Source organism: Acanthopagrus latus, chromosome 14, assembly GCF_904848185.1.
Source record: "Acanthopagrus latus isolate v.2019 chromosome 14, fAcaLat1.1, whole genome shotgun sequence".
Classification (NCBI taxonomy): Eukaryota; Metazoa; Chordata; class Actinopteri; order Spariformes; family Sparidae; genus Acanthopagrus; species Acanthopagrus latus.
This window is the reverse complement of record NC_051052.1, coordinates 14456336-14480345: the sequence shown is the minus strand read 5'-3', so window position 1 is coordinate 14480345 and position 24010 is coordinate 14456336. Positions and strand designations below refer to the sequence as shown.

Sequence of the window (24010 nt, the reverse complement as noted above, 5' to 3'; positions counted from 1 at the left end):
AAGTTTTCCACAACACATTCCTGCAAATGTTCCACAAAACACCTTGTTAAGAAAGGAAACTTTTAATTTGAAACATACGAATATGAACAGCATAATGAAATAACTCTACAAAAACATTGTTTAACACTAATAACCTGCAACATAACCTGTTACTGATTAGATTTTTTTCTCTTGTGGGCTTCAGTCTGAATAGTGTAGCTGTTTATTTATGACAACAGTGGCATTTTAGGGCATCATAACAAGCCATAAGTACCAAATCACCTACTGTATGGCGCTGAGCTGATTGGCTATCCCTAGAATGGTAATAAAAACATTAATTAGATTTACATAGCCACATCTAAAAAGGAGTTTTGGGGTCTTCTATCCCTTTCACTAGACATGTCCACACAATGATCAAACCTCAGTTTTCCAGTCAAAGGCGATCACAGGATAAACACGTGGTCATTGGGTCATTATATACAAACATACTGTGCAGATGTGATCAGTTTCAAGGTATATTCCATCCACAGACATACTTTGTCTTCTATCCTTCACCAGACCTCGCTGACCAAAGCACAATGACTCAAAGAAAATAAGGAAGCTACATGTCCCCTGATTAAATTGCAATGTCAGGTTATGTAACAAGACCATTTACTGTGCTATGAACAAAAAAAAAAAAAAAAAAGGCTCCGGCAAAAAGAGATAAGAAAAACACAAATGCCAAACAGCCAATTATTTAGCAGCCTGGAGGGATTTCACTGTCCGACATTCAAAACACAGAACTGAGGCGCGTGCGTGTGATTGTCTTCATCCTCCAGGCGTCCGATGGATTTTGATTTAGTGCAAGAACAAATATTAAAGAGCAGTACTTTTTTTTTTTGATTTTCAGATTTCTATTTATAACCGGTATGCTGAAATTTGGATTCGGGCTTTCTTAGTTGAAAGCTGATATGATTTTAAGTGACTAAGGGAAAAAACGTGTACATAAAAGTCTACAGTCTGTGTTTACCATTAACAATATTGGAAGACGTCCCAGTTTTAATTTACAGGATGAACCGCACAGGCAATCTGTATCTAATTTCTCCACATGTATTATTAACTCGCAAGCTGTGTAACACTCCCTTTTAAATTCTGCATGCTGTGTTGCTGGACTTTGCCTTTAAACAAGGGCGTCGCCCAGCTCAAGATTTCAAGAGGATCCAGTTACACAAAAATATCGCCGCATCTAATTCTTATTTTCTGGTGACGAGTCCAAATCCGCCACATCAAACACAAACATGTTTTGTAACGATTTCCGTGACACCCTTAATCCAACTGATATTATTCTCGAAGGAAGCGGGGGAACAAAAGTGCCAGATGCATTATGTCAATCAATGTGGATCTAAAAAGCTTCTTCTCCTTTGTCAGATGTGGGCTTTTGTGTGTGTGTGTGGGTGGGTGGGTGAGTGAGTGTGTGTGTGTGTGTGTGTGCAAGGACTACAGCCATCACAGTATAGTCCTGATGCTGATCTTGTCAGAGCGTGTACATCGGGGCTGGCGGGATGAAATGATGCAGCCTTATGTCTAATGAGAAGCCACTATATATAGAATGGAGATGTATCGTGACAGTTGAGGTCATGCAAGGAGGGCTAACGAGTGGAAAAGAAGCGAGTGACAAAGTACGCACGATAATTCTTATCAGTGCTTAATCTGCGTAATGGGTTTTACTTAAAGCTGGACTGAAACTATAATTAGCCAGCTGGCCAGGGAAATCAATACATCCGTTGTGTTTGTTTTCTGACTTGTGTACTTATTTGGTCTAATTAGTGTTTTTCAGGAGGGAGATATTAAAGTATCAATCATTTTAATTGGCACTGCCCCTATGATAGTGATCACCAGTCTTCTTACTGACAACACTGCTACTCATAATTGATTGGGGCAAAATGTGAGGGCACCAAAAAGTAGTTTCCCGGATCACTAAAAGGCACAACGACAGTCAACCAGCCCGAGGCCGAAAACAAAGCGCTGAAGGGTTCACCATGTTTGTAGACTAACCCCAAAAGTTAGCATCACACTGGTTTTCCTTACACAACTCTTCCACTGGATTTGGGAATATTGCAAGAGAATGAATTAGGTTGCGGATCACACAGGTTTATGATACAAGTGTTGATCAGTAAGATAATCTCCAAACTTTTGTGATTGCGGAAGCCTCAATGAAATCAAAAGGAGTTAAAAGCTAACTGCAGTGTGGTCATGTGACTTTAATGTCACCACTAAGGGTCTTACTACACCATACTGTACATACTATACTATAAAATTGATCAATCAATGACTTGAAAAAGTTAGAGTTAGATCTGTACAGATGGACTAGTCAGTATGAGTCTCCTTGTTCGTAATGAAAACTGTGTTGTGTTGACCACAGATCTTATTTAAGGCATTTAACCGAAGAACCCTTTTAAAAAGTGAAAAAAGTAAAGAGTTTTTCTCATTAGCTTGTTACGTTGCCAGTCTTGGATGCCTCTACCAGTAGATGCCGTAGCTTACCAGCGGTTTTCTCATGACTTATCCATTATAATACTAAACATACTGTGACTTCTCATGTCTTAACCACAAGCTCATGAGATCAAGTTGAAGGCACGGGGACGTGTCTCCTCACAATTCGATCCCTCAACAACAGTAAGACTTAAAGCTTAAATGCTGAATTTTCTCCTTCATTTTTTAAGTGTTCTTACTTTGTTGAAATAAAATGTGCAAACAATGAATATACAAAGTCAGTTAGAGCAACAGTTATAGTCAGTGTGTGTGTGACAGACAGAGAGAGACAGAAATTCATGCTTACCTGTATTAGGTGTTCCATACCGCTGGCTGTGTCTGTTAATGTGATCAGCTCTTTTTGCATCTGTTCCACCCATGCCTTTATTCTGAGAACACACAAACACACACACACAAAAAACACTCAATTAGCCGACAAACCCTCACAAAATAATGGAAAACTTCTAATCAAATTTGTAGAGCTTCTCCAGTCTTGTTCAGTTTGAATGCAGCCCACGGAGGTCACGTGACCCACACTGAGCTTGTTATCACAATATGCTAAGAAATGCATGAAATAATAATGTTTAGCCAAGTGAATACATCGCTCTACTCCACATGAGCTGTGCATTAAGGGGAGGGTTATTCATGTATTGTCAGCATGTGACATCCTCCGGGGTGAGATACTGGTTTATACATCCCTCTGATGAGAAAGAGCCCGAGAGAGACAAAACGTTCATCAAGTAGGGTTTAGACTTAGTTTTAAATGCCTTGAACACCTCAGTAAAATCAGATGCATCCCTGAGACTCCTTTACTCAATCAAAATGATATGGTTCTGATGTTACAATTCAAAATACTCAGCATCAGCACTACCAGTAATACTCTGTGATTCTTGTTTTGAATGTGTGTGTGTGATCGTGAACACATCTAAACAGCTCTCAACAGCATGTCCAAACTAGAAATCAAGTTTACGCCTTGCAACGTAGCCATGGGGATATTAAGGACACCGGTTCCTTATATGGTATCATTGATATTCAGTTCAGTTTAGGTCGTGTGTGTGCACGTAGACGAGTGTATGTGTGTGTGGTTTCTATGTGAGTCCATATCCACTGTACCCCCTCATTGTCATAACACCAGTGAAAATGTACATGCTTGTTTTAGATAAGCTTCCTGATCACGCGTTCAGTTTCTGTCAGCTCATCTGTTTTGTTCCCATGTTTTGTTTCTGGCTTTTATTCCTTGTGTTTTTCCTGGTTTGAACTTTTGATTTGTACTTTCTTGGTCTATCTTTGGTTTAAGCTTTTTTTAGTTTGCGTTTTGTTATTTTTTGCACATTTAGGATTCAATCATTTTTGGATTTTCGTCTTGTCACTAAAAGCTCACTTGTTTTGTTCTGAACCCTGCCTGCCTCCCGAGTGTCTCGCATTTGGATCTTCGCTATTTCGTTACATATCTCACAAACAGTTCGAGTGACGGCGCTCCCACGCTTGTACAGCAAATGTACAGCATCCAGCAGCTTCCTGTGGCTTAACTTAACAAACCTAAGCTAGCTTAAACTAGCTTAGCCCAGCATAAAGACAAGAAACCAGAGGAAAATTGAGAAAAAAATCAATTTGTGGGTTTTTGAGATCTTGTCTGCAAATTTTTAATCTTATCTTTAAATCAAAGTTAGTCAAGCTCTTTTCATCATGTTAAGTGCAGCTAATGTTGGCCAATCTGCTGCTGGCTGTGGCCTAACTTCATATTTATCTTACAGACGTGAGAGTGATATAAATCTTATAGTTTTACTCTCAGCAGGAGACTAAATTAGCCCAATTTCCCAAATGTCAAACTACCAACATTTAAACTGGACAAAATCATTGAAAGTTGGACATTTTTTCATAGAAGCGCTGAAGTGGAACAACAAAAGCACATGTCCACAGTAAAAAAACAAACAAAACGATTGCAACCATAATACTTCCTCCTTCTGTTCAACAACACATGTCCTGAGCCCTCTGAACACAATACACTGTAAGTACACTAACAAACCCTCCCCCCGCCAGCTCCTTTACAACAGCCAATAAAAAATACATGACATAATCCATAAAGAAAATTACCCTTTCTCCCCCACGGTGTGAACTAACCTATTCACCTTCCACACCGCCGAGGGGGCCTTTGACATACGAACCCCGTCTCTGTTATCTTATTTAAAAAAAAAATAAAAAATACAGTGTAACGCGAGCACGGTTAGCTCACGCTGGAAAATGTGTAGCGGAGCAGCCACGCTGTATATTTAGCCTCCTGAGAGACAGCTGAGGGCAGATATAGAGCGGTCAGCACATAGCTCTTTCTTTATCCTCCTACAGCTATGTGCGCACCTCTTACAAATTACATTGAACTGAATTTATGTCTCAGAGTTGTCGCTGTTACTGCACATGGAGCCAACTCCAGGGTCAAGATGAGGTCTACTAAGCGTAGCGAGCAGGTGTGCACTGTATGAGGGTTGTTATGCAGCTGACTGTTTCAAATAAGCTGGCCTGGAGAGAGAGGTGGTGGTGGTGGTGGTGGTGGTGGTGGTGGGGGGGGTCATTACAGTCATTGCAACAGGTGTCAGATGTGAAAATGTTGAGTGTGTGTAGATATGTGTTTATGCCCCTTCAAAGAGGAACTGGCCATCATTATCCGTCCACTGTTTCAACTAAAGCTCACTTTGTCCTCACACACAGAAAATGTAATCCAACGTTTAATGCCATATCAAAAATTAATCAATCCTTTTCACCACATCCCCCCAGCACATTCTCGTCACGTCTACTGTAATCGGTGTGAGGCCTAACACGAGCCTAAAGCTGCCGATCCAACGTTGGGTGTCACGTTTGTAGGTACAGACAGCTCTGGTCATGTACCGGCTGACACTAATCCCGCGTTTGCGTTAGCTCAGGACCGCTACAACAAGCGTGATCCAGGTGAAAGTGAACAGCTCGGATGTTCCTACGTGAGGTCAGCTCAGTGCTATCGGCTCACTACTTAGCAAGAATTTTGGAGATCTCTCTGATCCTGGTGTGATAGAATCTCTTGGGGCAAAGCAGCGTTTCTGATAAGCCACGTCCACAAACAGCAACTTTCCTCTTATCAGCAGAGGGACATACATTCCTGCATAATGTCAGGATGTGCAGCTTCCATGGAGTGCTGAAAGAGTTTACTGTATGTTCCTGATTGGAAGCACACTATGGAAAGGGTGTTTTACTGAAAAAAAAAAACAAAAACAAAAACTACAAAAACATTTTTGTTGGGAGAACGGAAACTTGGAGCAGTACATGGAAAAATTACATAGCATCATCATCATCGCCCTCCCGTGCTCAGCAGCTACTATTGTGCCCCCCCCGAACTCACTCTTTCCCTCTTCTTGGGGAAATTAGCAAAGAAGGGGGGGGCGAAGCAATGTGGGAAGGAAGGAAGCATTCAAAATGGCTGGTGAGCCATGCAGAGCCGCCCCGATACAGTGGTGAGACTGCAGGGCTGGGGATGAGAGGGGGGCCAACGGCAAGCTCAGCCAAGTGTGAGACCTGCTGGCAGTACAAGCCTCTTTTCTCTCACACTTGTCTCATTAATATCACCCACTTATGAGGCAGACTGTTTCTTTTTTTTTTCCTGACAGGCAATTGTCCAAGCACCCCTTTTACCGCCTTCATATCTTGTATTCTTGTTGCCAGCTGTGGCCGCTCGCTCGGTGCACTCTTATTTGCTCACGCTGAGATGAAGGACATTCTGAATGAAGCGGCTCACCACTTGGTACTTATTGGTTGAACTGCGTGATCTGTTAAAAAAACTATTAAAAGAGAAGTGTGGTTTTCTTAGGATTCTACTGCGTTTCATTGTCACTGCGTTGCTCTCTTGACTTCACTGCTGTGCCGCTGTGATGATTCAATTCAAGGGGCATTGATTTTTACACCTACTGCTACTACTATTACTACTCGGTACTATTCAGCCTGTGAAAACAGATGAAATATGTCTTATGTGGCTCTGGAAGGAGCTGCCAATCAATGCCAAGCATTTTCCAGGTGGAAAAGTCCCTATTGAATTGAATTATGGGAAGTGTAGGATCCACTGGTTTTGGAGCTTCACCTGCTCTTGAGACTAAAATTCGGGATTGGGAAGGGGAGGATGTACATTTTTTTTTAAGTATAAAAACACTCAAGATAAGTTGATCATGGTTCATTTCCATTATTGGGATAACTGTACATCTAGATAATTGTGTATATCCTCACCAGTGGCTTGAAAAAGTAGCTCAGTGTTTTTCCGTCCTTCTTTCCTCAGATTGTGAGACTCATAAGAATATTTGTGTGACTTAATCATGTATTCATTGGCTGATATAGTTGTTCTTCTTTTTGTGTGTAACATAAGGATCTACAACTGGAGTATTCTGAAATGGTCTTTTAGTTATTTCACAATATAATGTTCCTCATCTGTCATCTTTGTCTTCAGTAATTCAGTAATTATACGTTGCGCTATACGCTATGACACTTTGTTGGCACAAGATAAATACAATCTCAAAACATAAGGTAGTCTGTCTGACTTCAGGGCTTCCAGACTCTCAGTCTTTCAATCCTTGGGTCGTTGTTTAGACTAGCCAGGAAGTTGGCAGTGTTACTGCCAAAAACATAACATATTCCCGTCTTCAGTCCTCAGAACGGCTACTAGTGCTCGCTGGAAGTCTGAAGGAACGCCCATATGTTGCAGCAGCAGTGAGGCTTGTGCTCGACCATTTGGTTACGTCTAGCGCCACAAGCGCTACTGTGACGGTTCCAGGGAGATATTTTGTTGAGGTGGACAAGAAGACAGATCATCACGGGTCGACTGACTTTACAAAGTTGTAGACACACCCGGTTGGAGTTTAAGCAAACAGATCATCTGATACGAGGGCTCCGCTGCTGAAAAGATTACATTAAAATTCCACCAAGTTCTTTCCAGTATCCTGAGTCACAGGCAGAAATGTGCCGGTGAGTTAAATGGTGTGAAATTAGGTGGGCTTCCAGTGAGCGGTGTCGATACCGCGATGGCTCGTGACACAGCACATCCCTGCAGCCAGTTAAGAAAAAACAGATAAACAGGAAACAATAAACTCTGTGTGTAAGAGGGCGCGCACGCTGCTACATCAGCTCATTCCACGACAAGTCGATGTGTGTCTTTAATGTGCGTTTGACCCATGTGTTATTCTGACAGGTCGACAACAGTCGCCACTCCCCTCCTGCTGCAGCCTCCATCCCTCTAATGACTGGAAAGGAAGAAGCTGCCTCTGTTCGGCCAGCTGTCACGTGGACTCGCGTTCGTGTGGGTGTCGACGCCTGCATGTAACCGGAGCAGCGGGTCTTTCACAGGGCAGTGGAGGGGGTTGCCCAGGGTCAAAGGTCACCAGGACAGGTGCATCTCTTTTGCCGAAGCACTTAATGTAATGAGGTGGGTGTTTTCCCAGTTGTGCGCATGCAACCCACCAGTCGGAGTGATGGACCAGAGCGTGGCAGAGCACTGGATAACAATGTAACAGTATAAGACTTACAAAAACCTAAAGCAGCACTTTTTGCATCAACAATGGGCTGAAACTATTTTTAATGTGAGAGGTGTTGCTCGTAAGGAAAAGCCCACAGATAATTACCACCTGCCTCTGCAGCTCTGCTGTTCTCTTCAGCGTCTATCATCTCATTGTTTTGGTTTCACAGCCCACAACTTTGCTGTTTATGGTACGGTGTCGCTGCTCAGATCTCTACCCTGTTTCCTGCAGGAGAAGGCAGCTGTTTTCAGAAAAAGAGCTCTGGCGAAAAAGAAACACTGACAAAGAACAGACAATAGAAAAGGCAAAGAAAGTGACTAGCTGCTGAATGCAGTGGAGGATTTAGCAGCTGCAGAGTAAGATTTTTCCCTCTGAAGTTGGTGGAGAGTAAACAGGACCAAAAGGCGAGTGAATATTGGAGCTACATTCATCAGGTGGCCAGAAACATGACTCTTGCTTCTGATGTTTGATGGAAGTGTTTTGCGCGAGGTAAAATTACTGTTTCGGGCGATTGAGTCTGGTGGCCTTGAGGAGAGTGTGACAGCAGTTTTTTTTTTTTGGTTGAATAAAAATCTAAAAAAACCTCTTAGTCTTTCACAAAAATGTCTGCATGTGTAGGGATCCTTTCCATAGTGCTGTCAGACACTTAGAATAAGCATCTGAGCCTGTCGGTGGCTAAAAAAAGCACTTTTAGTGGATGTAGATTGACGGATCCAGTTGCCTTTCACAGATTGTGTTGCAGCCACTGCAGCCCTTTTCGCTGCTGCCGGCCGAGGCCAGCTCCAAAGCTTTTTGTACACATTAGTCATTGAGACACCTATTGTGTTAAAAATAGGGCTTAGCTTGGAAAAAACTACAATCACCCTATCATAACTGACACACATTTTATAGACAGTCGAATTTGCAGCATAATAATCCTTAAATTCAAATCAGTTGCTATGTTGACATTGTTAGTAGAAGTGCCAAGTTAGTGTGAAACTGTTTAATGAACCAATGAGTGTCTCATCAATTCAGAATTCAAAAATGTAAAAGGGTTAATTACTCACAGAAGAAAACAAGATGCGTACAAAACAAGTGAGAGTCTGTAGTACAACCTGTACGAGAGATGTGTTCATCACTATTTAGAGGTTGAGGGAAAAAAAAAAAAAAAAAAACTGATCTGAACACGGATTTCTGAGAAACACCCTGACTCATTATCAGAAAAAAAAACTAATAGCCTCGCTCGGCCAGTTGGGAGGCTGACTGCCCAATCTGAGGGGCAAACACGGAGAAGTGGACGTAGTCCCAGAATAGAGAGCATGACTCAGCGTGGGAGCACTGTTGCCTCACTCATGACCACATTAACCCCTCCAGCCGGGCGCTGTGTGACTGTTGAGGAGGCCGTTTGTGTTCCCCTCTGCCTCGGTTTTTACGCTGTTTTTTTAAAACCGCAGCCTCTGGCCTTTTCTGTGTCGTGCAGCTGTGTGATACACTTTTAGCGGGGCTAATACACTTGCAAGACAATCAGCTCAGGAAGTGAAAATGCTTCAACACTCAAAAACTATAAATATTAAAGCCTCTTGGGTGCCATTTATCGGGAATCCATTTAGATTGAAGGATAATTTGAGATCCTTACAGGAAAAGTATCCTCAGTTCACATTCTGGATTGAATTATTTAAAGCATAATCTGGTTGATTCCAATTTCGGGCCTGTTTTGACTGCTTTGGTCATCAATCTTATTTCATTAATAAAGAAGTCAGATGGGGCAAGCAACAGAAGTTTCAGTCTCAAGGTTTTTGCAAACATAATTTAACTTAATTTACTGATTTCACAGTTTAATGGCTGTGAAAAAAAAAACACAAACCGTGTCCCTAAATGTTGCTCTAACTTTGCTATTCAACCAGCCAGTGGGTTGAAACTTTCCCGCAAAAATTAAGGCACAATGGGAAGCACAACCGAAACAGGAAGAGGCATTGTTCTCCTGGGCCACCATCCCCAGGTAACGGTGGAACAACTGGAATAACTGTGGAAACTGTGCACTGCAGAAGAAGGTGTTCTGTCAAACTCTGTTACCAAGCTGATATGTGTTTCCTCTCACCACTGCGAATTGAGATGGTTCAAGTTTGTGTCATTTCATCACACAGAGATCAGGGTTTCAAGGTCATATCGGGATATTTGTTTTTCTCTCTATAACCAGGCTGCTAAGCTAAATGTGGCTAACAGCGGCACCATAAAGAAACAGATCTAACAACGGAAACGAGGATACAGCGGCGGCGGCAGTGGTCAGTTCAATCCTATGCAAATTCTGTTGGTGAAATCAGGTGTTTCACAAGGATTATGACACTAGATAAAAGCAGATCAACGGTTGCCTATCTTGTTACAGACAGACTTCCCAGGTTAAAGTTTTCTTCCATTACCTGTGCAGTGAGGAATTATTAGCAAACAGTTCAGATGTTGGCTTGTTTCTTGCCCTGTTTCCACAATTAGTTGAGCAAGTACAATGTTATCACCAAATGAAATGATAAGATTATGACAACAAGACCAAAGTTGTGCGCTTTTGTCAGATATAAGTTGACCTCAAACTGTCCTCAACCAATACTTTGTTTTTGCTTTTACCTCCAACCAAGGTTTAGATGAAAAAAGCTCACAGGCGGACTGTCACAAGGGGTTTGCGAGAGTTTGTAATCCAACTTTAAAAGAGAGCTCCCCAATGGGGTTCACGGAGAGAAGATTGGGAAGATTCTACCTTCCAGCTTTTTCTGCCGAGTCCCGTCTATACTTTGATACTGAACTGATTTTCTATGTCATTTGCGGAAAGATAAATACCCTGTAGACCGTCATCTTATGCTGTGGGCTGTCAAAGTTTTGGAACAGTTTGTCATAACACACTTTTTCACATCTCGCTGGTTAGCAGGCAGCAGTTGCTTCGAGTCCTCTCATCTCGACTGAAACTCGCAGGTGTGAATAGGATAATTTCATGCAGCGTGCGTTGCATATCCTTAATCAACAGGGGGATGAGAACGGCGTAAATATGGGGAGAAGTAGTCATTTCTCTTTCACTGCAATGACCTTATATTGTCAGTCAGCAGCAGAGGTTTTCAAGCATGCTCACGTCATTCTCTAACTTTAAAACTGGTCTTTGTTTTTCCTGTCCTTTTTTTCCCCCTGAAGGATAAAAACGGCACCGTGTAAACACTCCGAGTTCACCCCCCAAAGTTCAGAAAATTGATCCAGCATTGTTGGGCGCTACATCATCGGACTGATTCTCCGAAAAGTCGTGTGTGACGAGCGGCCACGGGGAATCCGGAGGCTCAATATCCAATCTCGGAGTTTCTGCTCCGGCACCACCCTCGCCTTGTAAACATCCTCGTGTTTTTATACCCAGAACAGAAGTATGCGAGTCCACATTTGATCTCTTAATACCATCGACAAAACCGTCACGGAGGACGCATCCGACAGCAAACACTCTCCGCTTGTTGTGGAGTCACGGTCTCCGGTGACGGGAGACAGCTTGAAACCCTAAAATCCCTCTTCTGATAGCAGTAATTTGGGTTTCTAATCTGTTCTTAGAGAGAGACAAGGCTGGCATCGTTACAGGAAGAAGAGGGGATGCGCAGAAAAGAAGACAGGGATGTTTGAGGACAGCGGTGTGGATGTAATTGAGCCACTGGGGGATAGATAATAAGAGCTCTGACTACGAGGCGAGGCATCTAATAAGCAATGAGCCTGACAGGAACAGGAGCTGAAAAGCTCGGCCTTTTTTTCCTTGATGCCTTTCCATCCTTCCTCACACTCTTCAGTAAATCTATCACCTAGTTTATTTCTTTTTTCCCTTCATTGCTTGGGTCCTTCTGCCAATTCGTTCCTCTTCACGTCCTCCGTATCCCCTCTTCCCGTCCACCTCTCCTCCTCGACTCTCTGTTTCGTGGTTAATTCTCCGCTGTGTTTTCCTTTTCTACCGCTGAAAGCTTACATTTTCATCTTGCAAGCTCAATATGATTAATGGCCCTGTTCGCCGCCTAATGCTTCCTATTTTCTCTCTAAATGAACTCATAACACTAGAAATCCTTTGTCCTCCTCCCCCCTCACAAAGGAGACAAGTGATGATATCCTCTCCTTTATTGAGGTCAATAACACCATAATTGCAGGCTTTGTAAATGTCTCGCGGCCTCATTATCTTCCATGTAAAGACGTTATTGATGTTTCTGCCGTGTTCCTCTTAGCAAGTCAGTCGGACCATTATCCCGCCGCCCCCCTCGCCTCGATCTGAAGAGCAGTGTTTAAGTGAAGCCTTGACAACAGTGTTTTCGGCGCTCTATCAAGCACTTACGTTGGGGTGTATTACAGCTGTGGAGCTGACAAGACATTGTATGAGATCATTACCAAATGATGGGTTGGTGCCGGTGGGCAATCATGCGCTGATGGAGCAGGTGTGGGTTGCAGGAAGCAGATTATGGCCAAAAGACAAACGGCTTCGTATTGACTTGTTGTGCTCAGTTTAACTTTGAAGCGGCACCGCGAGCATTTACTATGAACGGTATGTAGAAAGGCAATTGCTTTGTCAGTTAGACACCACACCAGTCAAAATTTAAAGGACAAGTTCACCCAAAAATGAATGTCATGATCTAGTCACTCTCGTGCTGACGGAAAAATCAGGCTAAGTTTCGAAAGTCCACAAAACATTTGTTGAGTTTCAAGGGATAAATGATCGAACAATAAAATAAAATTGCTCCATACGGCTCGTCCTTTGTAATCTAAGTCTTCTGAAGCCCAGAGATCCCAAATTGATTTAAAGAAATGTAATTTACAACCTTTTTTAAGATGACATCTTCACTGTAGCTGCTAAGCTAAAGTGTTAGCACACACACCCATGATCTAAGCTTAACTGCATATCAGGGGTGTCATACATGTTTCTTTCAAGTCAATTTGGGATCTCTGGGCTGCCAGAGACTTGGATTACGTTGGACCAGCTGTATGAAGCATTTTTTTCCAACTGTACTTTCACATTTTTAAACAAGTCACCATCTATCCATTAAGGGCAACATTTTGCTTCCAACTTCCAGAAATGTATCATGAAAACTTCCACCATCATTTGTTCACCCAACAATCTTTTAACATCTTCAGACTCTGCTGGAACATCCCTTAAATTATTGTGCTTTTTTCCATCTATAAATAAATTAAATTGAATAAAAAAGCATTCAGTTATTCATTCGCAACAATATAAATTCAAAGAAACGTCTATTGAATGTCAGACCAGGACATGTGGTTATCTAACAGCCTGTTCACTGGCAACAGAGGCTGCCACAGAGGACCGGGGGGGGTCGGACTCTCTTCCTACCCTTGCCCACATTTGACCTCACACTCTGGACCGACGGCTAGCTGAGAGTGACTCGCCGCCCCCCCCCGAACGCCCCGTCTGCCTCGTCCACACCCTCCATGTCAAAAAGCATATACGTCGTGACAGAACTAACAGCTCCCATTGTATCACCTCTCCCAGCAGGTGTCTGGACACATTAAGTGGGCGGAAACAGAATGGTTGTGACACCTGCAAGTGTTTGTACTCGCTGCAGAGCAATCACACCTGCTGGTGAGATTCCAACACAAAATACAGGACTAAAGAACGACACCGGCAACAGAGTAAGGCTTTGAAAAAGGGTTTTTCCTCACACTTTGATAATATTTAAACATATATCTTCTTTTCACCCCCCAAGTCAATCATAATATTTTAGGAAACAATAAGTATTTCTATTTAAAATGTCTGTTTTTCCTCCTCTTGCTCATCTTCCTCCCTCCAGCTGTCATTCTCTCTGCTACATTTCATTTTGAGCTGCCCTCAAATGACTAAACCTCCACATCCCCGTCACCTTCACACTTCCCGAGCAAACTCTCTACGCATCTACCCATACCATCAACCGTACCCTGCTGCCTCACTGCACTCACACACACACACACACACACACACACACACACACACACACACACACACACACACACACACACACACACACACACACATTAATACACTTAATGTGCATAAATAGAGAGATTACAGAGCCCCCCTGGCCAAAATGTCCAATTAACGTCAATCGAGACGCCTACACAAGCAGACTACTGTTAGCGCTGAACTGAGTACCGGTCTTCCTGATGGCTACACACACGGCCCAGTGCAGTTTAGTAGTGTAGTGTAGTGTAGTCTGGCATTTACAGCCCTTCTGCTGCAATACGGCTCCATTAAGGGGCTCAAAGTAGCCATCACAGGCCATCATGGACTCACTTTTCTCTCTCAAAATATAACACATGAGATGGGCTTGTGGTGTCTCACTAGAGATATTTTAAGCTCTTCACAGCTGCAGTGTGTGATTAGCATAAGTTGGCTTGTTACCACAATTCTAGATATATCGGTAAGAAACTTTTCAAAATTAGCTGGTGATCAGTTTTCTACAAATACTGCAAGTTGGAACCAATCACAGTGTTTGTTTGAGTAGAGAACCCCTGCCTCACGTGTTAGCTTAGGTACAATTGAATAAAGAAATAATTAATCTAATTCATATTAAATGCATTTTTGATGTTTTCATATATCATAACAACGCTCTCATTAACTTTAGGTTGGAGATCTTATTTACCCTTAAATGCTAGCCTGCATTTACCCCAAACTAGCAGCTAGTACACAATGTCGCTGCTGAGTAGCTAGCCTATTAAAGATGCTAGTGAAGCAGCACAGTGCATATGACAGGCTAAGCACAGCAGAAACGTATGAAACAAACAACAAACATACACCACCTGTCTACCAGGAAGTTGTTAACAAAAACAATGAAAACAATAAGTGTTTAGACTAGTTATGAGAATTAATACTGCTATCATTCTTGTAGGCTCCATGAAATATAAAGCTAGAGCTAACAGATGGTTAGCTAAACTTGGCATGAAGACTGCAAACAGAAACACTGTCTCAATTTGTGAGTTTTTTAAATGGCAGAAGGCAATTTTTTCTTACCTTTACAAAGAACCATGATAGCTGTTTCCCTCAGTTTCTTGTCTTTATGTTAAGCTAAGCTAAGCTAAACTAACTGGCTGCTGGCTGTATCTTCATATTTCTTCTTTCTTCGCATTAATACAGTCTGACAATAAGTATAAGCAAAACTGTAATTTTTTAATAAGGCTATTTTATGAAATGAGGCTTGAGCTAGGACACAATTAGCTTAGCTTTGCATAAAGACTACAAACAGAAACGCTGTCTCCATTGGTGTGTTTTTGAGATGCTAATAGGCTATTAGTAGGCAGCTACCAAGTTAGCTGTTGCCAGTCTTTGTGTTACACTAAGCAAAGCTAACTGGCTGTTGGCTGTATTCATATTTAGAGAGTGGTATCAAACTTCTCACTAAACAATGTCAAAGGACATTTTTAATACACTTTCTTCAAATGTATATATTTGAGTATCCAAGAAAACCCATTTTTAACAAGGCTATGTTATGAGATGCTCATATTGTTCTTGCCTCGTCATGTTTTTGGCTTAACAAAACAATTCTGGCATATTTAGCAAGTCTTTATGAGTCCTAACAGTGGCAGTGGGTAGCATATTTTCTCAACCCACAGACAAATAATGTATGTGATCTTGAAGAGATGACAGCTGCAATGACTTATATGATAAAAAGCTACAGGAATTGATTTTTTAACTTTCAGTCCCACACAACTTCTTTCTTCCAACCTTCCCTGTTATATCCCTACCACCACTTTCTCTTCAACATCTTCCACACTGTTTTACATTACAGACTATTGATTAGTTTGGTAGGCTCTTAATGTCCTCAGAGCCTTACAAACAAGCTTATAAATAACTAAAACTAAATAAGGAAGGAGGGACACATGCCTGATTTACAGCACCGCCTTAAAAACTACACTCCATGTGCTTTTATATTACAGTATACAGATGTGCTCCCTGCACCGGACAGGCCTCCCGACCAAACAGCTGTTAGCTATTCCCAAGGTTGCCTGGGAAACGCTGCAATGGAAAATTCTTGGGAATTTCCATGTGCTGAGGTATTGCGAGGAAGTAATACAATGCTGGGGCCGGATTCTCTTTTCAGGGCACATATATGATTTTCTTCTCAAGAAGAGAAACTTAGAAACGGACACTGAAGCAGAACTCAGAGGCCGCACATAAGCAAAATGGTCCACTAAATCACAAGCGGAGAGATTTATGGTAAGCTCCCTGCCACTCTCCACCCCCTCTGTCTTGTATCTTCACCTACGCCTGAGTAAGGACAGGCAGCGGGCCCTATTCCCAAAGACAGAAGCTAAATATAGAGAGGGGGTTGAGTTAGGGGTAAATGGGAGCGAGTGGAAAAGACGGATGAGGAGAAAACAGGGGGTAGCGAGTGGGGGGAGGGAGGGATTGAAAAAGGGCGAGAGAGAAGCAAAAGATAAACTATGAGAGAGAGAGTGAAAAAGATAATAAAGGGATAGCAGAGAGCAAACGTTATCCACCGGCAAAGATCCTTCCACCCTTACATGTATGTTGTGTGTGCGACAGATATAGCCCAGCCCGCCAGCTGCTTGAACTCAAGGCCTCCTGAAATATACCTGCGAGCAACTCCCTCGCGGGCGAGAGGTGCAAATCACAGCCAAGGAAACCCTAGACAGGCCGATCATTTCCATCTGCTCGTTACATTTGATTCATCCTCTTTAAACCTCCGAGTACTATCAGTGTCACACTCCTAAGTTTGATTTGACACCGGTATCAAAGTTGGAGGAAAATTTAATTCTTCACCTGTTGGTTTTTTTTTGTCCTCCTTCTTCTTCTTCACACCTCAAGTATACTAGGTGAGACATTTTAAATCCCTCCGTCTCTCCCAGAGCGAGAAACGCGATCAAGGCTCGATGATTCAATCAAGACACACGGCCTGGAGCTATTTCTTTTTTCTTTTTTTTTTTTAAGAATAACAAAAACATAATATGATTTTTTTTTTAAAAATCCTGCAGCCAGGGGGATTTTCTAGGGATACAGGCACGTTTTCTGGTTCAAACCTTCCAGCACAAATGTGGATGCAAAGGCATTAACAACCTTCATTGCTGCAAGCCAACTTCTACAATCATGACTCCAGTATTTGTCCGACCGCAGCGCTGCAGATTTAAGGTGTGATTGTCTTCTTTATCTGTGTATCAGGAGCATCCGGGGGAGCATCTGGAGTCCAGAGGAAGTTGAGCCGTAAAAATAACATGCATATGGTTGATCTCAAGTGGGAACTGAGACATCATGCAGGACAGAGTAAGGCTGCAAAATAAACTACTGTCAGGTAAATGACCCGCGCATTGATGGCACGTTTTCTTGCTTGTTTAACCCCAACCGACCTACCGGTAGAGCTACAATTAATCGGTTAATCAATGAGCCGATCACAAGGAGATTAGACGCCAACTACTTTGATAATGTATCACGTTTAAGTAATTTTTCAAGCAAAAATATCAAGTGTCTTCATCATTCATGACGGTAAAAGATCGAGAGCAGTCGTAATTGGCAGCCCTACCTGACAGCATCCCTGATCTTGCTAATTAATACATTAGATCTGGTCTGATTAATCTGAAAAGCTAAAGTGTAAAAACAACAGTTCGTCAGTGCATTTGTCCATATAACCAGCAAAGTCTCAGGCCAAAATTTGGCCCACTAATGATGGGAACAACAGACAAATGCAAAAGGTAAACAGCTGATGGGGACTGTTTTGAAGAATTAGGTATTTTAAGCGGATCTATCATCCTTTCCTAAACCTAACCAAGTACTTTTGGTGACTTGAAAAATACAACCAGACTCAGCACGGACATGTTCGGCGTGACACCAGGTTGACGTATCTGTATCTCGTCATCACTGTGAGGTTCTCAACCAGTGAACGGACTTCAGGAAGTCGCTGCAACAGATCAAGAAATAGTCCCACAAGATTATATTCCAACATGTCGAACTATTCCTTTGAGGGGTAAATTCACCCAAAACAATTCAAATTCAAACAAAACATTTCGGGAACTACAGAAAAACTGAGTTGCGGCATTCTCCGAAACAACCGAAGTAGACAGGGACTGGTTTTGAAATGTAAAAAAAACAAAAACAAAAGCACAAAAATGGCTGGCAAAATCAAAAGTGTGGACCTTCTCTGCTCAGACTTCATGCTGGTAGTGTCTTTACACTCTCCACGCTCACAACTGCCCATGTTGCTTTCCGTTCACATGAAGTGCCTCCTCACATTATGCCCGCTGATCGCCAGAGACGAGGCCGCTAACACGAGAAGCACGGCTTTTTAGCTGGTTGAGCATGAAATCAAGTTAGCCTTAAAAAAAAAAAAAAGAAAAAAGAAAAAAGAAGCAAGTGAGAGTGGGAGAAATGGGGCAGAGAGGGTGACAGAAGCTGCGGATGAAAAGGGAGGATGGACATGAAATATGTCTTTTGGGCGACTAAAGCGAAAGCCAGAGAGAGGCATATGATCACGTCTTGGATTGGACGGCTGCGTTCAGAGCAGTGCACTGACACAGAATGACAGTTGGACACTGGTTTTCGGCTGCGGAGGATGTTAACAATAAATATTAAATATACAGAAGCTATGCGGCGAAATGCCAATAAAAATGAGACGTATGGGTTTCGAGAAGGCCGACAGTCTGGACTTCCCTGTTGTCTCTCCATCTCTATCTCTTTTCTTTCTTATCTCCCCTCGTCTCTCAGTAATGTCGGTAAGCTGGCGCCGGGACCTCCGGGGGCACGGTCTATGACATCAGACTTTGCATTTCAGATTCGACGATGTTAATCATCCGCCCTCGGGGGATACGAAGAAGAGAAGAGTAGAGCGAGAGATAAAGAGATACATAGGGGGAGCTGGACGGATAGGGAGATGGACGGGGAATGAACACAACTGAAAGGGAGAGCGTCGAGGAGGAGAGTGAGTAGGGATGGATGGATGGAGGGAGGGAGGGAGGGGACATGAAGATCTGAAGCAGACAGATGCTGGCATGTGAGGTTAGAGATGGAGCCCAGAGATACAGTCACACTTCAAGCCATGAGACAGGGAGGTGAGAAAGAGAGACAGAAACATGTGCACATGTAAATGTCCGTTTTGAGTCAGAGAATATTGAGCTACTTCAGTCCCCGCGCTCTCCACGCTTTCCTGAACACACGGGGTCGTGCTCTCGACCCCCAGCCCCTCCACTATCCCTGCTTCTCCCTGCAACTTTCACCTTGAGGAGTCAAACTCGAGGAGGCCTGTCACTCAAAATCTCCATCACCACGAACACGAGGTGCGACGAGAGCTCGACTGGCCGCAGTCAAACACGGGAGCGCGAGCGGGAACGAGAGGTGTTGTGCAGAATTGCGGCCGACTGTTCCGTCGCTGTCACTGACGGCCGAGAAACAGATGTCACAATACAGACGACGTGAGCTGACGGACTTTGTTTTTCTCGCTTTTTTGAGCCGGGCACCGTCTTTTCCTCCAAATGGAGTTTTCCTAATTCAAACAAAGAGCCCCTGCCAATCTCCGCTTTGAACTGCAATATCGTTTCTCCTGCCAAACTGCCAGTTCTGCTCGGTAAGTCAACTGTGTCAGTGAAAGTGGGTCTGCAGCCCGACCAAGCCTGTGCGAATATCATGTACACAACCCACAGATCAATCCACTTAGTGCCCATGAAATATAGGGAGTGGGCAGGCCACTCTGCTAGTCTGACATCATTGTTCTCTGCCATTAGGCTGAGTGCCATCATGGCTCTCTGCGTCTCTCGGGGACCGTTCTTGGGCTGCGTTCAAAACCCCGTCGTCCTGCCTCCGCTAGAACCATCTGGAATATCTTAAACCTGTTGATGAAGTGTGAGGCGCAGCGTCGCCCACCTACATGTTTGTTTCATTTAGGAACTTGTTTCATCCTGTGACTGTAGATGTATGTCATCTGTTGTAGCTATTAATGTCGCATTGTAAATATAGAGGTCGGGAGTCAGATTTAGCTCGGGAGGGCGACACCTCAACTGTAGTTCACAATCCGTCCTGCCGGGCGAGAGGAGAGTTTCAACACATTGCTGGGGGCAGAAACACTCAAAGTTTGGCTGCTGGGCTGCACATTGGCAATGACAAATCATCCATATGGTGAATTTGAGTCTAAACAATTAAGTGAAATATTGTGTGCATACAGATTACTGTAAATTGGCACCTACTAAGGAGGAAATAGTCTTAGAAAACAGAAGCTTCTCAACAAAACTCTTTCAATTTGTCCATGCGGTCTGCTGAAAGATTTGAAATACCCATCTGAGTGCAATTGTCCATTATTCTTCCATGATTTTATCAATTTGGTCTAAAAAATTGTGAAAATGTCTACCACAAGCTGCCATCGCTCCTTTCATGTTCCATATTTTGTCTCACACACGGTCAAAAATCCCCAAATATTCAATTCAGCCATCAAGAAGTTAGAAAATTGCCAAATATTCACATTTCAGCAGCCGAAACCATTGAGAAACAATGCATCAAAGTGGCACAGTGCCGTTTTGGAGAAGTAATAATGATACACCACTGAATCAACAAGCTGTTCTCAGGTGGGAAACAAGGTCGCACACCACCGCTGGAAGCTAGAAAGGTGGCAGGGTCCGCCACATATAAACAAAGTAAAACAGTATGAAGTGGTGCTGTCCTTTAAGGCCAGTTTGTTTACTCAGATTATTCAGTCGTGTAAATCAAGTGAGTTTGATTATTTGGTTTGTTTAGGAAGAAAATATCAATCAGTGAAGATGAAGATTTCTTCCTTGAACTACAGAGTGCACCTTTAACCATGAACTATCCTGATGAGAGGAGCACCTGTTCTGACAGCTCCCCAGCAGAGTCAGCATTGACTATCCTGTCCTCTACTGTAATATAAATAAATAAATAAATGAATAAATAAATAAAGCTTGTCTACAAAATTCTCCAATCAGAAAAAAACTCCAGACTTCACATCCAATGTGGGTGAAAAGCTGCAGGGAAAAGTTTGGAAGCCCCTGAGCCAAATTCAGAGCTGGAATCTGGATTCCGCTGACAGCAAGACACATGTCCCCCTGCTGCAAGCTGGCAACAACGTGGAAAAAAAGCAGCTTTAAATATCCTGTTTCACAAGGTGAAGCTGCATCCCAAGTAATGTGCAATCATCATCACTTGGCTGAGAAGGACACGCTGAGGCGCGAAGGGGATAATGTTCCACCAACTGCAATACAAACTGAACATAAAGCATAGGAAGACATATTGAATGTAACATCAATGTTTGTTTCAGGGAATATCGTTATTTGGGTGTGCGCGAATAAAAAGCCAGACACAGCGTATTATTCAGGACTTTTTTTTTTCAGAAAGCCAACAGGCTGTTTCTGAAGCTGTACTCACATCTGCGCTGTTGGGAATCCGGCTCCGACCGACACAGACGAAATGCTTGACAGGAGTAAAAGTAGGCACACTGAGTAATCCATTGTTTATTATTTCCCCCCAAAACTCCTCAACCGGGATCCAGACAGGAAAAAAAAGATGCACGACAAGAAAAAACAAAAATAAAAAAAATTAGGTTCCCCAATCCACAGCGCCGTGCGTACTTCTCAGCGCAAAAACACACACGCCTCACACCGCCATCGGTGCGCGCTTGGACACAAATCTCATCTGGTATCTGCGTCCCCCCCACCACCACCGGTGGAGTTGAGGAGTGTGTTTTTTTTGGTGTGTGTGTGTGTGTGTGTGTGTGCGACCGTAAAGTGAGAGTCTCAAACTGCGATAGGCTCTTAGAGCAGATCTGACGGCGTGTGTCAAAAAAATAAAAAAGGGAGGAAAAAAAAGGGGGAGGGCGCATTGAGATCTCCAGCTCGGCCGGCAGAGCGGTGCCACACTCCGCACACTGCAAGAAAACAGACGACAGCGCCCGATCCGTCATTCAGCGGCGAGGTTTCAGCTGCTCCAACACGTGGGGAAGCGCGTTAAAGTGGTTTGACTCAGCTGTTCACTGATTTTAATTCAGTTAAATTCTCCCTTTTTTCCCCCTCCTGGACGTGTTCCTGCTCTCTGCGCAACTGAGATTTGGATGAATATCCAGTGGAAATCCAGACAGAAGTGGGATTATTTAACTCACTGAATCCACTGTTCAAGAATCACTTTTAAGCAAATTCAAAGCGACGCCAGTTTGAAGTCGAAATGGTCGTAATCGACTTTGTGGGTGAGCGTTAATGACACTTTTTACAGTGTGTTCGAGTTCCTGACGCACACGCGGGTTTCCGGGCGCCCTCCCTGCGCGCCACACGCAGCAACAATCACCGCCCGCTTCTCTCGCCTGCCGGGAGTCTTATCGTGCCGCGGACACTCGGCACAATCAGCCGCCTCGACGCAGCTCAGCACCGGCGCAGCCACCTTTTACGGCCCCTGCTGTCCTGCGCCTCGCGCTCAGATTTATGGGTCAGCGTCACACACAGCAGACAGGGACTTGTGAAGAAGGATGCGAGATGGGAGAGACACTTGTGATGAGGCTTTATGCTTTAAAGTTGCACTGTGAGGCTTTCATGACGCTCTGTGACTACACTGATCAACACACATCATGCTTCCTGTTGCACTACTGAAGGTTAAAGGTCCATTTGTTTTGTCGTTTCATAACATCCAGGTTGGAAAATTACACTTATTTTAGGTTGAAGTCTATGAAGCAATGAAGCTATGAAGAGTTGACCTCATGACATTTGACCCCGATTTAGCTCCATAGTTTAGCAGAAGCTTTTGTCCAAAGTGACTTACCGTTTACATACATACATGCATACACTGATGGCGGTGGCGGCCAAGCACACCAGGAGCAGTTTTGCGGTTCAGTATCTTGCCTGAGGACACTTCAACATGCAGACCAGGGGGAATCGATCCAGCGTCCTTCCACTATCAAGACGCTGGCCCTACCCCTGACGCACAACCAAATGCTTTATAATGTTTTATGACTACTGAAGCATTCTCAATATTTATATTTATAGGTCACTGCTGTAAGTCTGTCATGAGTATCCATGTCTGCGTATAACTGCGATTATGAGGCACTTTAGGCACATTACAACACATTACATGCATGGTCATGACCTGCTGTGGTGCATTATAGATGGGCCGACAGACGCGGTCGCACTAATGTGCACGCTTCATCATTACGTGGTTAATTTTAAGTGTCATCGTTAGCGCTGTGTGTGTGTGTTCACGTGGTGCAACAGAGAGCGTTGTGTGTGTTTAGATGAACACACACCGTGAATAATTCACTCGATCTTGAAGTTATTCATTATAAGTGACCTATATAATGTTTTATGACTGTTGATATTGTGCATCATAAAAGCATAACGTCCTCACTATATTATGCTATAGATGTGGTTGTGATGACATCATAAGTCACGTCCATATGTTTGTTATGACCGTAGTGCATCAGAAAGCATCATGTGTGTTTAATGGTGGTCTTTAAATACACTCTCACACACTTTGCATGTCCCCATAATGCACTACAGGCAGGGTCTTCGTAAAAAGTCTTACATACGTTTTCTATTTTTCTACGAAAGTCTGAATCCTCACAGTATTTCTTGCCATGAGGCACGCATCTCCCCGCTAAAATGAGCTCCGTCCTCCAGAGAATGAGGCGCTTTGTTGTTTTGATCTGACATTGTGTGGTCACAAGGGTGCCGCTGAAAGCACTTTCTGGCCCCCTTCAACTTGACTGCTTCCCCTGTCAAATCCACTCGAGAAACTCAAAATCCTCATCTAATAAAGGATCCCCCGATTTATTATGTATATCATTATAATCCCTCATTTAATTTGCGCGGAGTGCAGCGCATCTGCTTATGCAGAAACTGGATAATAAATTCCACTCGCTCCGAGGGGGCTGTGGCAAAAAAAAAAACTCAATATGAAGTGACATTTCCCTTTGCTGGGATAATCAGCAAGGTAAATACCAGAAGAATATACTGTAGTTTTAATGAGTTTCCTCTTACAAAGCCCCTTGTCAGACACAAAGCTAATCTCTTGCCTAATTTCCTCCAAAGCTCCTCAATTATTATGGAGC

At 43.2% G+C, this 24010-nt stretch overlaps 1 protein-coding gene across 6 annotated transcripts in view; it reads right to left on the bottom strand.

Moving 5' to 3' along the window:
- Positions 1–23710, bottom strand: part of cacna2d1a (calcium channel, voltage-dependent, alpha 2/delta subunit 1a) — a 95512-nt gene extending 71802 nt beyond the window's left edge. For 2 of the 6 annotated variants that reach the window (XM_037121910.1, XM_037121911.1), the window contains exons 1-2: positions 21346–23710; positions 2798–2879 (exon numbers count right to left, since the gene is read on the bottom strand). In XM_037121910.1, coding sequence (XP_036977805.1) covers positions 2798–2879; positions 21346–21428 — 165 coding nt within the window. In that variant the 5' untranslated portion in view covers positions 21429–23710. The remainder of the gene's footprint in view (positions 1–2797; positions 2880–21345) is intronic. The other 4 variants (XM_037121908.1, XM_037121912.1, XM_037121914.1 and 1 more) reach the window with 3 other exon arrangements.
- Positions 23711–24010: the final 300 nt, after the last annotated feature.